Genomic DNA, 14,480 nt, shown 5'->3' with positions numbered 1-14,480 from the left:
TTCCCTGAAGATTACTTTACAAAACAGACACAGAATTAAAAAGAAAAACTGAACAGCTCTGCATCTATTAAAGACATTGAACAGGTGATAAAAAAATTTCTCACGAAATTCCAGGCCCAGATGTTTTTACTGGTGAATTTTACTTGTGTAAGATCAACAATATCTTACATAAACACTTTTGAAAACTACAGCAGGAAGAAATACTACTTACAAAGTAATTTTATAACTTAACATAACCCTGATACAAAAATATGACAATAACAAAAAAATAAAACAAAACAAAAATTACAAACCAATATCTCCTATAAACACAGACACAAAAATTAATCGAAATATTTTAGTAAATTAAATCCAGCCATACAGAAAAAGTACAATGTATCATTATCAAGTGAGGTTTATCCCAGGAACAGAAGGCTGATTTACCATTTGAAAATTTTTAATGTAATTCACCAAATTAACAAAATAAAGGGGAGAAAAACAAATCATCATTCAGTAGATGCAGAAAACCCATGGACAAAATTCAAATTCTAATTCTTACCAAATTAGAAAGAAAAGTGAACTGTCTGAATCTAATATAGGTCATCCATGAAAACTATTACCCTCAATGATGAAATAGTGGATGCTAAGATAAGAAAAATGGCACGGATAACCACTGACCATCTCATTAACATTACACAGTATTCCCTCACTTATCGCAGGTATTACATTCTAGACCCGCCCCCGACCCCCCGCGGTAAGTGAAAACCTGCTAAGTAGAAACCTTACATTTATTTTAGTATTTATATATATTTTAAGGCTTTATAAACCCTTCCCACACACTTATAAACCATTCCCAGTCCCTTATTAACCTTTCCCACACTTTTATAAACACTACTTATGTTCTTAAACATATTCTACGCTCTTAAACCTATGTAACTTTAAAAACATACATATACAGTAACTCAAAATCCCGCGATATAGCGAAAAATCCACGATAAATAATTAAATATGATATTTTAAAAAATCCCACGATACAGTGAGGCCACAATAAGTGAACTGCGATATAGAGAGGGACTAATGTATTGGAGGCTCTAGCCTGGGCAATAAAGCAAGAAAAAAAAGAAAAGACATAGAAGATAGAATCAAAGATTGGGAATGAAGGAGCAAATCTCTCTCTCTGCCTACATAAAATAATTAATTCAGAAAATCCTAAAAAAGAAAAAAAATCTATAAAATGACTTCTAGAACTAATAAATAAATTTAGTAAGGTAACAAAATATAAGGTCAGAAGACAAAAATAAAATGTGTTTCTATACAGCAGCAAACAAATGAAAACTAAAATTTTAAAAAAGTAAAATGTATTTTAATATATTTTTTTATCCATCTGAAATATTATTTTAACATGTAACCCACAAAAAATGAATTATGTTTCATCATCTTTTAACCTAAGTCTTCAATGTCCAACACATACCAGTTTTAAAAGGCCACATTTCAAATGCCCAATGGCTACATGTGGTCGTATCTACCATACTGGATAACAGCTAACAGACTGAACATAGAACTCAAAATCAGTTCAGGTGCAGGTGCCCTGGCTGGTGTGACTCAGTGCCTGAGTGCCTGCCTGTGAACCAGAAGGTCACCAGTTCGATTCCTGGTCAGGGCACATGCAGGCCACTCCCTGGTTGGGGGTGTGCAATCAATGTTTCTCTCTCTCTCTTTCTCCTTTCCTTCCCCTCTCTCTAAAAATAAAATCTTTAAGAAATATATAATTAGCTGGAGCTTTTTGTAAAGAACCCAGAGCATCCAAAGTAATCTTGAAGGAGAAGAACAAAGTTGGAGGACTTACACCATCTTGACTTTAAGACTTACTATAAAGCTACAGTAATCAAGACAGTGGGGTACTGGCTAAGGACAGACATATAGGTCAATAAAAGCAAGAAGAGAGTCCAGAAGTAAACGCATACATTTACGGTTAATTTGCAACAAAGTTGGCAGGGTAATTCAATGGAGAGAACGACAGTCTTTGCAAAAAATGGCGCTGGAATAACCAAACGTCGTTATACAAACCAAATGTCAAAACACAGAACCTAAATGCTCACTTTATACCACAGAAAATTGAGCCAGAAAAGTCCACAGATTTAAATGTAAAACTGAGAAATATAAAACTTGTAGAAGAAAATCTTTGCGACTTTAATTTAGGAAAAGATTTCTTAGATATAATAATAAAAGCACAATTCTTTAAAAAAATTGATAAATTGGACTTAATCAAAATAACTTTTACTCTTCAAAGACACTAAGAAATGGAAGAGAAAAAGCTACAGACTGGGAGAAAATAAGTGCAAATTATTTGTCTGATAAAGGACTTAATTCAAACTGTTTAAAGAATTCATGTAACTTAATAAGACAAACCCCATTTTTTTAAGTGGGCAGATTTGGACACTTCACCAAACAGAAGTACGCACAGCAAATAAGCAAAAGAAAAGATCCTCAACATCATTAGTCATTAGGGAAATACAAATTAAAACCATAAGATACCATTTCACATTCACTAGAATGATTATAATCCAAAAGACTGACAATGCCAAGTGATAGTAAGGATGTAAAGAACCCTTCTTTGCCCTGTCTGATGTGGCTCAGTGGACTGAGCGCCAACCTGTGAACTGAAGGGTCTGATTCCCAGTCCGGGCACATGCCTGGGTTGTGGGCCAGGTCCCAGTTGGGGGCGTGAGAGGCAACCGATCGATGTTTCTATTGCACAAAGATGTTTCTCTCCCTCGGTCTCCCTCCCTTCCCCCTCTCTGAAAATTAAAAAAAAAAAAAAATACCCTTCTTTAATGCTGGTAGGGATATAAAATAGCAGAGTGAAAATTTTGGAGATCAATCTGGCACGTTCCCAAAATGCTAAACATATACAGTAGTCCCTCTCTATATCGCAGTTCACTTATTGTGGCCTCACTGTATCACAGGATTTTAAAAAATATATTTAATTATTTATCGCGGATTTTTCACTATATCGCGGGATTTTGAGTTACTGTATACGTATGTTGTTAAAGTTATATAGGTTTAAGAGTGTAGAATATGTTTAAGAACATAAGTAGTGTTTATAAAAGTGTGGAAATGGTTAATAAGGGACTGGGAATGGTTTATAAGCTGTGGGAAGGGTTTATAAAGCCTTAAAATATACATAAATACTAAAATAAATGTAAGGTTCCTACTTGGCGAATTTTCACCTATCGCGGGGGGTCTAGAACGTAATACCTGCGATAAGTGAGGGATCACTGTAAAAATAAAACGGACTGATGGATAGTATATGATAAAGCAAATGTAGCAAAAGCTTAGCAATCATATAATCCACATGACAGGAATATGGATGTCCACTGTATAATTTTATAAACTTCTTTATATGCTTTAAACTTTTCATAATGTAAGTAAGAGGGGGAAAGTTTGCCAATTTTAATTCAATGGCAATCATTTTTAATTGCATCAATAAATATCATAGTAAAGAAAGGGTTGACCCTACTGTAACCTTTTACTTACTCCTCAAAATAAAAAACTACACTTCAAGAGTTTTAACACAGTTTTGATCAAAGGTTAACTGGTGATACAATGTAAATTTTAAAATAGATAGCCCTGGCTGCTGTGGCTCAGTGGGTTGAGTGCTGGCCTGTGAACCAAGGTGTCGCTGGTATGATTCCCAGTCAGGGCACAGGCCTGGGTTGTGGGTCAGGTCCCCAGTTGGGGGTGCACGAGAGGCAGCCACACGTTGATGTTTCTCTCCCTCTCCTTCCCCCTCTCTAAAAACAGGTAAATAAAGTCTAAAAAATAAAACAAAATAAAATATATAAGACAAAACTCCCACACAGGTCTGTAATGCCGATCAGTTCACAACACCCTCTGACTCCCCTGACCTCCCAGCACAGCCTTCCCAGTGCTCCCCTGGAGGCTCTGCTCTCGGCCTGTCGGCTCCTTAAACGTCACTCTTCCACAAGGTAGAGCTTGCAGGCCTGCCTTCACCTCCCTGGCCTGTCTCTGAGCAATCACATTCTCTGGAAGCCTTGGTCAGTGTAACTGTGAGCCCCCAAGAATTCCTCTCTCACTTTTCCTGAGAGCTGGAAAAGATGGGAAAGGAAGGACGGGGTGTGATACAAAGTTCATCAAAGACTGAAGCATGCCCTCAAGTCTCTGGATGGTCCAGTGAAGGCTGTCAGAGCCAAAGTCGGTGTCAGAGCAGGGGCCAACTGCAGCCCATCTACCGTGCCCTTTCTCTCCCTGTGCCCTCAAACCTGACCTTTAATGGGCCAGAAGCCTCTGGGGGATCTTTCCCTCCAGCTTGAAAGGACTGTCGGGTCGTCTGTTGTCATTTATCCTAGACACTGCTCTGCATTACCAATCCAATCTGGCTTTGTTTTGCCATTACATTTACAATCTCAATACCTCGGACAGTTCCCAATCTTTATCTCAGAAAACAGCACTTAGCTACGGTGAACGTCAAAAAGGCCTTTGCTGCTGGTCAATAGTATTTACCAAAAGTTGCATGCAAATATTTTATGTCATCCTCTGTACTCTGCGTTTTGGACAGACACAACAGATACTTCCCTGACACAGGCTCCTGAACCCATGTTCGGTAGTTACCATCTGTGCACAGATACCTAAAGGAGCAGACGGATGCTGGGGAGGGAGGTTCTCCTGTTTGTTTGTTTGTTGTTTTAAATAAAGAACGTAGTGGTCCTGGTCAGGTAACTAAGCTGGTTAGAGCATCATCCCAACTGTACGTTTGATCTTTGGTCAGGACACATACAAGAATCAACAATAAATGCATAAATAAGTGGAACAACAAATCAATGTTTCTTTCTCTCTCTAAAATTAATTTAAAATTTTTTAAAGATTTTATTTATTTTTAGAGAGGGGAAGCGAGGGAGGGAGCGAGACAAACATCAGTGTGCGGTTGCTTCACGTGCACCCCCAACTGGGGACCTGGCCTGCAACCGAGGAATGTGCTTTGACTAGGAATCGAACTGGTGACCCTTTGGTTTGTAGGCCGACACTCAATCCACTGAGCAATATCAGCTAGAACTAAAAAAAAATTTTTTAATAAGTAAAGAACACAGTGGCCCTGGCTGGGTATTTCAGTTGGTTAGAGTGTCGTCCTGATATGCCACAGTTGAGGATTCAACCCCAAGTCAGGGCACATACAAGAATCAACCAATGAATGCATAAATAAGTGAAACAACAAATCAATATTTTTCTCTCTCTCAAATCAATTTTTAAAAACTTAAGTAAAGAATGTAGTGAATGTGCCACACAATTCTATCCCTGTTTCCCTAAGCAGAGCTGGGGGGTTGGGGGTCGGGACCAGGGAAAATCTAGGATACGGGCCAATGATGCTAAGTGTTTAAGAATGTCTTAGCCACTGTTACTAGCAAGCAGTTCCTGACAACATGGTTAAAAGCACACAAGTGCACAGCATTTCTTTAGCTATTCCGGAGGCATTTCCTCCTGTGATCTAAGTATTTCAGAGACTAGAGAAATGAAATAGTATAAACATCAAACTGCTGGCTTGGAATGGAGACCACCTTGGTAAGATAAAACTTCTGAATTTGTCTGGCCTCTGAGCCACACATTAGCAGGAGACAACTGAAGGACTTCAGAAGCTTGTGTAAGGCAACTACAGAAGCAATTTGGTTATCAGCTCATATTTCAGCAATTCTGTGACCTGGTACCCCAATCTATGTTTCAACTTTATTGTGTCTTTTCTCCATTAGGTTCTTAAGTAGAAAGCACTGTGGTAAAAGTTTTTCAAATCACAGGTCCCCAAGTCCACCAGAAGTTTGTTAGTAAATGAGCCACAAATTTCTTCTCTGATTTACACCAAACCCTCCCACACCTCCCCGCCAAAAGTCAAGTTTTGATGAGAATTTTATATTAATCATTGGAACAAACTTTTCTTGATTGATCCCCTGACCACAAAGAACTTGAATTACCAGAGGAAGATAAATCCTGCTACTGCAGGAAAAAGTAAGTACACACGACATACTGGACCCTGCCTACTACACAACCAACATCCATCTTTGAAGAAATAGGTTTTAAGAATTTCAGGAAATTTAATAGTTGCTACTTAACATCCCAGAGCACTTGGACAGTATATATCTATTATTCAAAATAATGCATAGAACATGCTAAGTGTATGTAAAGATCAAGGCCCATACTGAACAGCCTCTGCTTCTGACAACAGTTCCCCAAGGAAACCCATGAGCATGATCAGTCCCTTCTTCCTCTTTTTAGTCTCCTACAGCTGGTCCACTCTGCCCAGCTCTCTGGAACAAGTTAGCAACAGCACAGCTTCAAACAGACCTCTCCCCCAGAAAACAGAAATCCAGCAGCCCACCAAAACTGTCGCCAGCCCTTCCCACACTTACCAGTGCCATAGGGAGGATGCAGCTGATGGCAGTGAGCATCAACGGCCTGAAAAAATACAGGTGGTAGTTTCAATTTTTATTTAGAATTCTTACACGAATGAGTCTCCAAGTCTCACAGCCTGTGTTAAGACACTTTGTGGTCCACTGACATTTGTTAACACTAGCAGACACTCACTTCACAGCAGAGAGGAAGGAAAGGAGTGAATTACTACGGGCCAGCTTCTGGGCCTGGGGCAGAAAGGGAAGTGATATAGAAAAACTAGCCTATCAAAATCAAGATGGATGGATTCAGGCTTTAGGGGATCGAGGGCGAGGAAAGAAGGTACTAAGGGATAAGAGGAAGAAACAAGGTGAAAGCAGAGACAAAGGAGTAAGTGAACACCAGCCTCGAATGCGGCAAAATCAGCAGCAATGGCGTTGGTAGTGGGTCCCGGGGCCTCCGGCCTTAGGCCAGCCTTATCCCTCACGTCTAAATTAGTGGCAATCCTTCACCTCTCCCATACTTTGCACCTCCATACTCTCAGCCTCTAAAAGGTCAGCTCTCTGGCACCTAATCATAACTTTGCTGCCTTTCCCTTTTTCTTTCAAGGTCTCCATGGAGGAAGGGCTGACATGTAACTGAGGCACCCACTTGTTATTCGTGCTTAAAAAAATATGATTAATAAATACAAATTTGAAAATTTTTCTCCAGTCTACCCTTAATTCAGTCCTATTTTATCTCTGATCAGTAAACTCATACCAAAAAAAACTAGACTTCGCTGTGTTCTTTTTATGCAAAACATAATAAAGCAAAAATATAAAGCATTCCTTGACCACGAGGGTACTTTTAATTTTTTTAATTATGAAAAATTTCAAGTGTAATGAAACCCATGTACCCATTTCCCAACTCCAACACCAACTCATGGCCAGGCCCACCTGCATCGGTACCTCGCCTATCCCCTACCCTCTAAATTACGGGGCAGTAAATCCCAGCCAGCATATCTTTTAGGGTGCATTTCAATGAAAGTCCTCTGGGAAGTTCTCAGTACAAAATGCTAGTTACAGCCGCTTCTAGAATTCTAACAATTTTCCAGGGGGATGCCATATAGGTAAGATGACCATCATTTCTGCAAATTAAGGAGTTGCTATCAAATGAACTGCCCATAGTAGGACTAAAAGTCAAGTCTCCTACCATGTTCCTGCAGCCACAAACCCATCTGGTCCAAAAAATGATTTCAAACAATGCTCGATTCTAGCTACCATTACTATGAAGAGAGGCGAAGGAGAGGGAATACCAAATACTACCTAGGCAGTCCCATTCAAGTCCCCCCCCGGAGGCCAGCACATATTACTGACAAAGCCACAGACTCCAACAGCATGTTTCAAAGACACATCTACTGACTGCTGTCCCTAGCTATGCTCAGAACATAGACTGCTTCTTTTATAACCTTTCTGTTTAGGTGGAACTCCATCAGAATGGAAGCTCCTTGAGAATGTATATTTTTAAAAACAAGTTCCTCCTCTGCCATATTCAACCACTTGGAACAATGCCCGTGGCTACCTGTCTCTTGCAGTCTCGTCTGACGTCACCACGCATCCACACCCTCCTCCTAGCCCGGGCAGACACGAAGGTCTTCCAACCCCCCAGCAGATGCAGGAAGAGGCCAGATACAGCTCTTATGAGAAAGGTTTAAAAATAAAAATTTAAAAAAAGGATGGAGGGCCAAGAGGTCTTGTGTGGGTGGCCGTAAGGACAGAGATGCTGACAGGTTTGAGGCGGCCAAAATCAAACATGAGTGGGGAGGGGAGCAATAGGAAGGAGAAGCCACTTTTAAGTTTTTCAGCAGAGCAAGATAATCAGAGTGGTACTTTTATTGCATATATAAGAAAAATATGAAATAGAAGTAGAAAAAGTTTTACTTATTTATACCTCCTCTTTCACCATTCTAAAAAAAGGAGGGGGGAGAACCTAAAGGCAAAAGAGATGTTTAAGTTATTTTATGGCAGAAATTAAACCATCTCCCTCCATCATTTCTAGCATCTATCTAAAAGTTAAAACAATAGAAGACACTCAGGAAACACTTGTTTATTGAAGAATCAACAAATTCTTAACCTATTCCAATTACCAATGAACAAAGAAAATCAAATGGTTCATAAAAAGCTCTCTGATGAAAAAGAACACTGCCACACCATTCTTTCCCCCAACCCCCGCCCTCCCAGCCTTCCTATACAGAAGAAATCTCTACCAGCCATTTTTCTAGGCTCCTCTGGTTGTTACCAACAACACTGAGCATGCCCATAATTCTCTATCAGATGTAGTTTACTTGTACCACTCCCTACCTCCCCCTTCCAAGACCAACATTTTAATGTTTAAATCATTATTTTCAGTTCCTCTATCAATTACCTTAGTAACTGTAAGACCTTGTTTACAGGACCAGAATTGCATTTTTCTTCCTTGCGTTTCCAGTGTTACTACCCTGGGGCCACTGAAGTGAATGTCCAGCCCTGGCTGGTATCGCTCAGTGGACTGAATGCCAGTCTACAGACCAAAGGGCTGCCAGTTCAATTCCCAGTCAGGGCACAGGCCTGGGCTGTGGGCCAGGTCCCCGGTTGGGGGCGTGCGAGAGGCAACCACACTTCATTGCTTCTCTCCCTCTTTCTCCATCACTTCCCCTCTCTAAAAATAAATAAAACCTTTAAAAAAAGAAAATGTCCATACATTATCTCAGTTGCTGCCACTTATTCATACTTGCGCCACATGTGTCTGCTTTATATTTGGCTCATGATTTTTTTGTGTAGTTTTTCTGCTTTGTATGGGAATTCTAAATCCCTCATCACTTGTAAAGAGTTCTATGGTTTCTTCACTATATCCCAACCATCTTCCACTTCTTCCCTCTGCAAGTTGCTATTCCTGAGGACGTTTTTCTTGGATCCCACCAAAATTCAGACCAAATGTGGCCTGCTTTGCACACCTGTTGTACAGGTGACGTCATGAGACTTTTCAGCAGACTACTGATTAGTTCAACCATTTCTTGAATTATTTATTTTCCTCTTTTTGATTTTCATCTGCAAGTAAATACATCAGAAAAGTTACAAGGGAAGTAAACATAGAAAGTCCTTGATGTCTGAAAGTAGTTTATTTTGGAATGACAGAATTCTGGGTTCAAAACCATTTTTCCTCAGGACTTTGAGGACTGTTGCTCTACTGTCTTCTGTCAGTCTCTGTTGCTGATGAGACATCTGGCTGCCATTTCTTTTAGAAGATCAGTATATCTTTATGGAAACTTTTAGGGTTTTTGTCTATCCTTGTTTCTCTGAAATACCACAGAGAAAATTCGAGCAGTGGTTCTTTCTTTATTCTTCTGGGCAATGGGTAGATCCTTTCAATATGAAGACTACTCCTCTCTTTAACTCCTGGAAAATTTCTTCTTCTTATAGTTTTTAGTATTTTCCTTCTTGCAATTTTTTGTTCTCATTTCTAGAAATTCTAGGTAATGTTGGATCTCTAGATTGATCCTCCATGTCTCTCTTTTCACTTTTTTTCTTTTTTTGCCTGTATTTTGGCTTTATATTGAAAGATTTTCTTGATTTTATCTTATCTATCTACAAAAGAATCTTTTTTTAACTTGGCAAATCTATAATTCATCTTCACAAGCTCTTTTTATTTTATCGTTTTTTTTTCCTGATGGCATCTGTTTTACAGATATTAAATAGTGTGCTTTTAAAAATGGGCAAACTTACCTAATGGTCTGTTTCCCCTAAGGTTAATTTTTCTGTTTCTATTTCATTTTGCACGTTTTCCTCACTGTCTGGTGATTCTTGTTTAGCCATTCGCATTAGAAAAACTAAGGGTTACCAGAAAAAAGAATGAAATACTGATACATGCTACAACTTGGATAAACCTCAAAAACACCATGCTAAGTGAAAGCAACCAGACACAAAAGGCCACACACTGCATGATTTATATGACACATATAAAGTAAGTAAATCCACAGAAACAGAGTAGTGGTCGCCAGTGCCCGGGAAAAGTGAGGAGTAAATGCTTAATGGGCACAGGCGTCCTCTGTGGATATTAGAACTGGACGGTGACGATGACTGCAGAACACTGTGAATGGACTAAATGTCACTGAACTGTGTACTTTAAAATGGCTCATTTTAGGTGAATATTACAATTTAAAAAGGCTGGGGAGGTTGTGTACGTGTCAGGAAACGAATCGTAACTCTGTGCATGAACAGAGCCTGTGAACTGGCAGCATTTTCTGTAGGGTGATCCATCAGACTGAAGGGCCCCCAAAATCACTGAGGAGGTCAGCCAAATCTTACACGCTCTAGGAGTCCTACTTCTCCCCAGGTTATTCTATTTTGTAAAAAGAAGGCGATTACTTTGCCCACAGACAAGGCGGAGGCTGGGCTGGCTGTCTACGTGCGCACATTTAATCCATCGCCCTCACCTGCAGCACACTTCTCGCTTCCGGCCTCTGTCCGTCAGAGCAGAGCCCACAGCCTCTTCAAAGATCTGCCAGCCTAACTGGCTTCCATGAACAATGATGGCCCACAACTCCTCTTTGTTATTCTGACTTTGTAACATGTATGTATATGCCTTTACTTTCATTTTCACAATATTCAAAATGGAGGAGCACCTCATATTTACCTCATGCGCTTTAATAATTTCTCTCTTCCAGCCTTCCCCAACTCTCCAGGTAACCACTAATTTCCTTTCGTTTACAACAGATCAGTTGGCATTTTCTAGAATTTTATACTTGAAACAATAAAATGTTTACTCTTTGCTCCCAAGTTCCCTCATGCAGCATAACTATTTTGAGACTTATCAATGATGCTTATATGAGCAGTTCACTTTTTTTTAAATTAATTAATAAATTTTGGGGGGGGGAGACTCCCCAGAGCAGTTCACTTTTTTTTTTTTTTTTTAAATTTTAGAAAGAGGGAGGGAGAAAGGGAGAGAAACATCACTGTGCAGGAGATATATCTATCGGTTGCCTCTCGCACCCTCACCTGGGGGCCTGGCCTGCAGCCCAGGCATGTGCCCTGACCGAGAATCAAACCTGCAGCCTTTCAGTTTGCAGGCCAGTGCTCAATCCACTGAGCCACACCAGCCGGGGTGATCAGTTCACTCTTTATACTGCTGGGAAGTATGTTGTTCTATGGGCAGGCCACTATTCGTTCATTCATCTGTTTGTGAACATTTGGGTTGTTTCTAGTTTCTGGCTCTTACATTAATAAAACTGCTACAGACATTTGAATACCAGACAAATAAAAACAAATGGAGGGGGGGAGGACCAACGGGTGTGGCTCAGATGGTTGGGCATTTGCCTGCAAACCAAAAGGTCACTGGTTCAATCCCTAGTCAAGGTACATACCTGGGCTGTGGGTTTGGTCCATGGTTGGGAGCAGGTACGAAAGGCAACCAACTGATGTTTCTCTACCTCTCTTTCTCCCTCCCTTCCCCTCTCTCTAAAAATAAATAAAATCTTAAAAAAAAAAAAAAAATGGACTGACAAAGATAAATGAGGACGGCCAACCTTTTGAAGCAGAAGTCAATGTCCGTAAGTTAGCAAAAAAAATTTGACTGTGCTCTACTACAGTGTCATTAAATTCACAACTTTTAAAACATTCACATTGTATTTATGATTGCAGATACTATGACTCATTTCTACAGCGAGTCATTATCAACATGGACCTAAGAACCCACTTTCATCCTGATAATCGTTTAACTATTGAAGTAGTTGGACATCACAAATACTACAGAAAACCTAGCCGACTTGATAGTAGTCGGGGAACAGGTATCCCCACTCTGGTTACAAAACCAGTACACTCTGAACGTTGGACACATCCTTTCAGCAGCCAAAGGAAAGATGTGCTCCTCCCTCCTCACTTTGATAACCCGAATCGCTACATAATTGCTTTTGTCTTCCACTGAACATAATGTAAAACATCTCACCTTGCCTCGGAAGAGTCTGTTTCATTACATCTGCATGAAGCTCAGGTTCCTGTATCAGAATTGTCAAAGCTAATTCTGACATGCACCCCAAGCTGGGAACCACATATCCATTAGGTAGATCCCGTCTCTACTTAGAAATCAGCTGGCTTCCTGGAACCCTTTGACAAGCATGTCCTCTATTCACAAATGGGAACATCCAGAAATAGAGTTCTGGGTTAATTCTCAACTTTTCCATTTATTGACTGGGCTTATACAATCAAATAAAAAATAAGCAACACTTATTGAGAACAAAACATAACCACGCATTTTGGTAGGTGCTATTATGCAAAGAAAAAAATGTAGACCTCTATCTCGAAGAGTTCAAGCCCTGGTTTACAAACTACCACTTTGTAATCGGTGCACGTACATACCAAGAAACAGGCACACAGGGGTACAGAGACAAGGGTGTCCCCCTCTGCCTGGGGATCAAGGAGGACTTCATGGGAGAAGGGCGTAAAGGGTAAATCCTCAGTTTCCAGCTTGGTGAATGGTGGTATCACAATGAAGATAGAGAATCCAGGAAGCTAAGTTTAATGGCACTGGAGTTATTTCCTACAAAAGGAGGCAGGGCTAAATACAGATGCTGGAAAGTGAATCATGAGAGCATTTAAGAGATGGGTGAAACCCTACACTAAGGGATAAATAAAAGAGGGGAGAGCAAGTACCGACCAGAAAAGAAACTGCTGGTCAAAGAGAGAAACTTTCCAGATACAGGGACCACGCTTTAGTCATGATAAGAACACCTTCGTTCTCATGTTAAAACCTTCAAACAAACCTCTCACTCATCCTGCCTGCATTTTTCTCTTATTTATGGTTGATAACTTGTAGTTATCACAGTAAAACCATTTTGTGTTTATAAAGGTGTGTGATAGTTCAAAGAAAAGCTACAAATTCTTACAATCATGTCAGTTTTAAGTAATGAAGCCACAGGAACAATGTAAGAAGCTTTTTTGCAATCTCTGACATTCTCAAATCTTTCCTACAACTCTTTCCTCTTTGGGGCAGAGAAAGCTAATCCTTTTTTTCCTGGGGTAGCAGGGGCAAAGACAAAGTAAAAAAAAAAGAGAGAGAGAGCATGCACGCACCAGGGAGAGAGAGGTAGAGACAGAGAAAAACTTAAAGTAACTGGGGGTGGTGGTGTGCCTCAATAACAAGGACCCCAAAATCAACTAAACATTTCATTAATCAGTACTGTCAACGCAAGGAACAACACCAAACACGGTAGTGAACCAGAAATGTAGGAACAACAGACATGCTATATATCCTTTTCCTGTTCCCAATTCAAAATTCAGTTTGCATAATTTTTACTTTTCTTATTAGCAGGCCCCAGGAGAAGGGCACCAGAGGCTCCGGATAAAGGCAAAAGAATCCAAAGTACACGACCCCACTACCACATGCACACTAGGAGGCATCAGTCAGCAATATGTCACCTAGAACCTTCCTCCATGTGGCTCCTACCCCATGACTCAAAGGGCACAATCCTGAGAAAGTGTTGCAAGGAACCCCAGCAAACATGTGAAAACAACATTCCCACTGTTCTGCTCTGGTCCTGCCTCCACCATGACCAGCATTTATTTGAACACTCGTTTGGCCAGGCAATTGACATGCATTATTTCATTTAATGTTCTAAAGGAAGTATTATATTATTATTCTATAGATGAGAAAACTAAAGTTTAGAGATACTGAGAAAGTTGCCCAAGGTCACATTATATTAAATGGCAAAAAAGGGACTGAAACCCCGTCATCTACTAGCCAAGGCTCCAGCTAAGTTCCAGCATACACAAAGGCCACATTCCATGAAAATGCTCACAGCAATATAACCATTCCCCAACAGCTAGAACATGTAAGTATTCACCTAAATGCCCAACAAGGAAAGCTTGAGCAAATTGCAGTTAAAGAACAAAATGGTACACTATACAGCCACTTAAAGAAATTTATGACGATGAAGAAAAAATGTTTGAAATATACATGAAAATACATGTAGATACTGATTACTAGAACGTCATGTCAACCAGGGTAGGGATATTTGTCTATTTTGTTCACAGCTATTTTTCCAGTGCCTGGGACATAGGAGGTCCAACAATATTGGTTGAATGAGTGAATAAACC

General features: G+C 40.0%; 1 protein-coding gene across 2 annotated transcripts in view; it reads right to left on the bottom strand.

The window, feature by feature from the left end:
• The window catches only part of ARIH2 (ariadne RBR E3 ubiquitin protein ligase 2), a 46,276-nt gene that overhangs the window by 21,400 nt on the left and 10,396 nt on the right, over nt 1–14,480 (bottom strand). Inside the window, exon 2 of one of the 2 annotated variants that reach the window (XM_090284698.1) lies at nt 6,396–6,441. The exons of the other annotated variant lie outside the window; for it this stretch is intronic. Within the exon in view, the coding sequence (XP_090140824.1) occupies nt 6,396–6,434 (39 nt within the window). The 5' untranslated portion in view covers nt 6,435–6,441. The remainder of the gene's footprint in view (nt 1–6,395; nt 6,442–14,480) is intronic. 2 annotated transcript variants of the gene reach the window in all.

Source organism: Furipterus horrens, unplaced genomic scaffold, assembly GCF_987537825.1.
Source record: "Furipterus horrens unplaced genomic scaffold, mFurHor1.1.pri manual_scaffold_7, whole genome shotgun sequence".
NCBI lineage: Eukaryota > Metazoa > Chordata > Mammalia > Chiroptera > Furipteridae > Furipterus > Furipterus horrens.
This window is presented reverse-complemented; position numbering and strand designations above follow the sequence as displayed.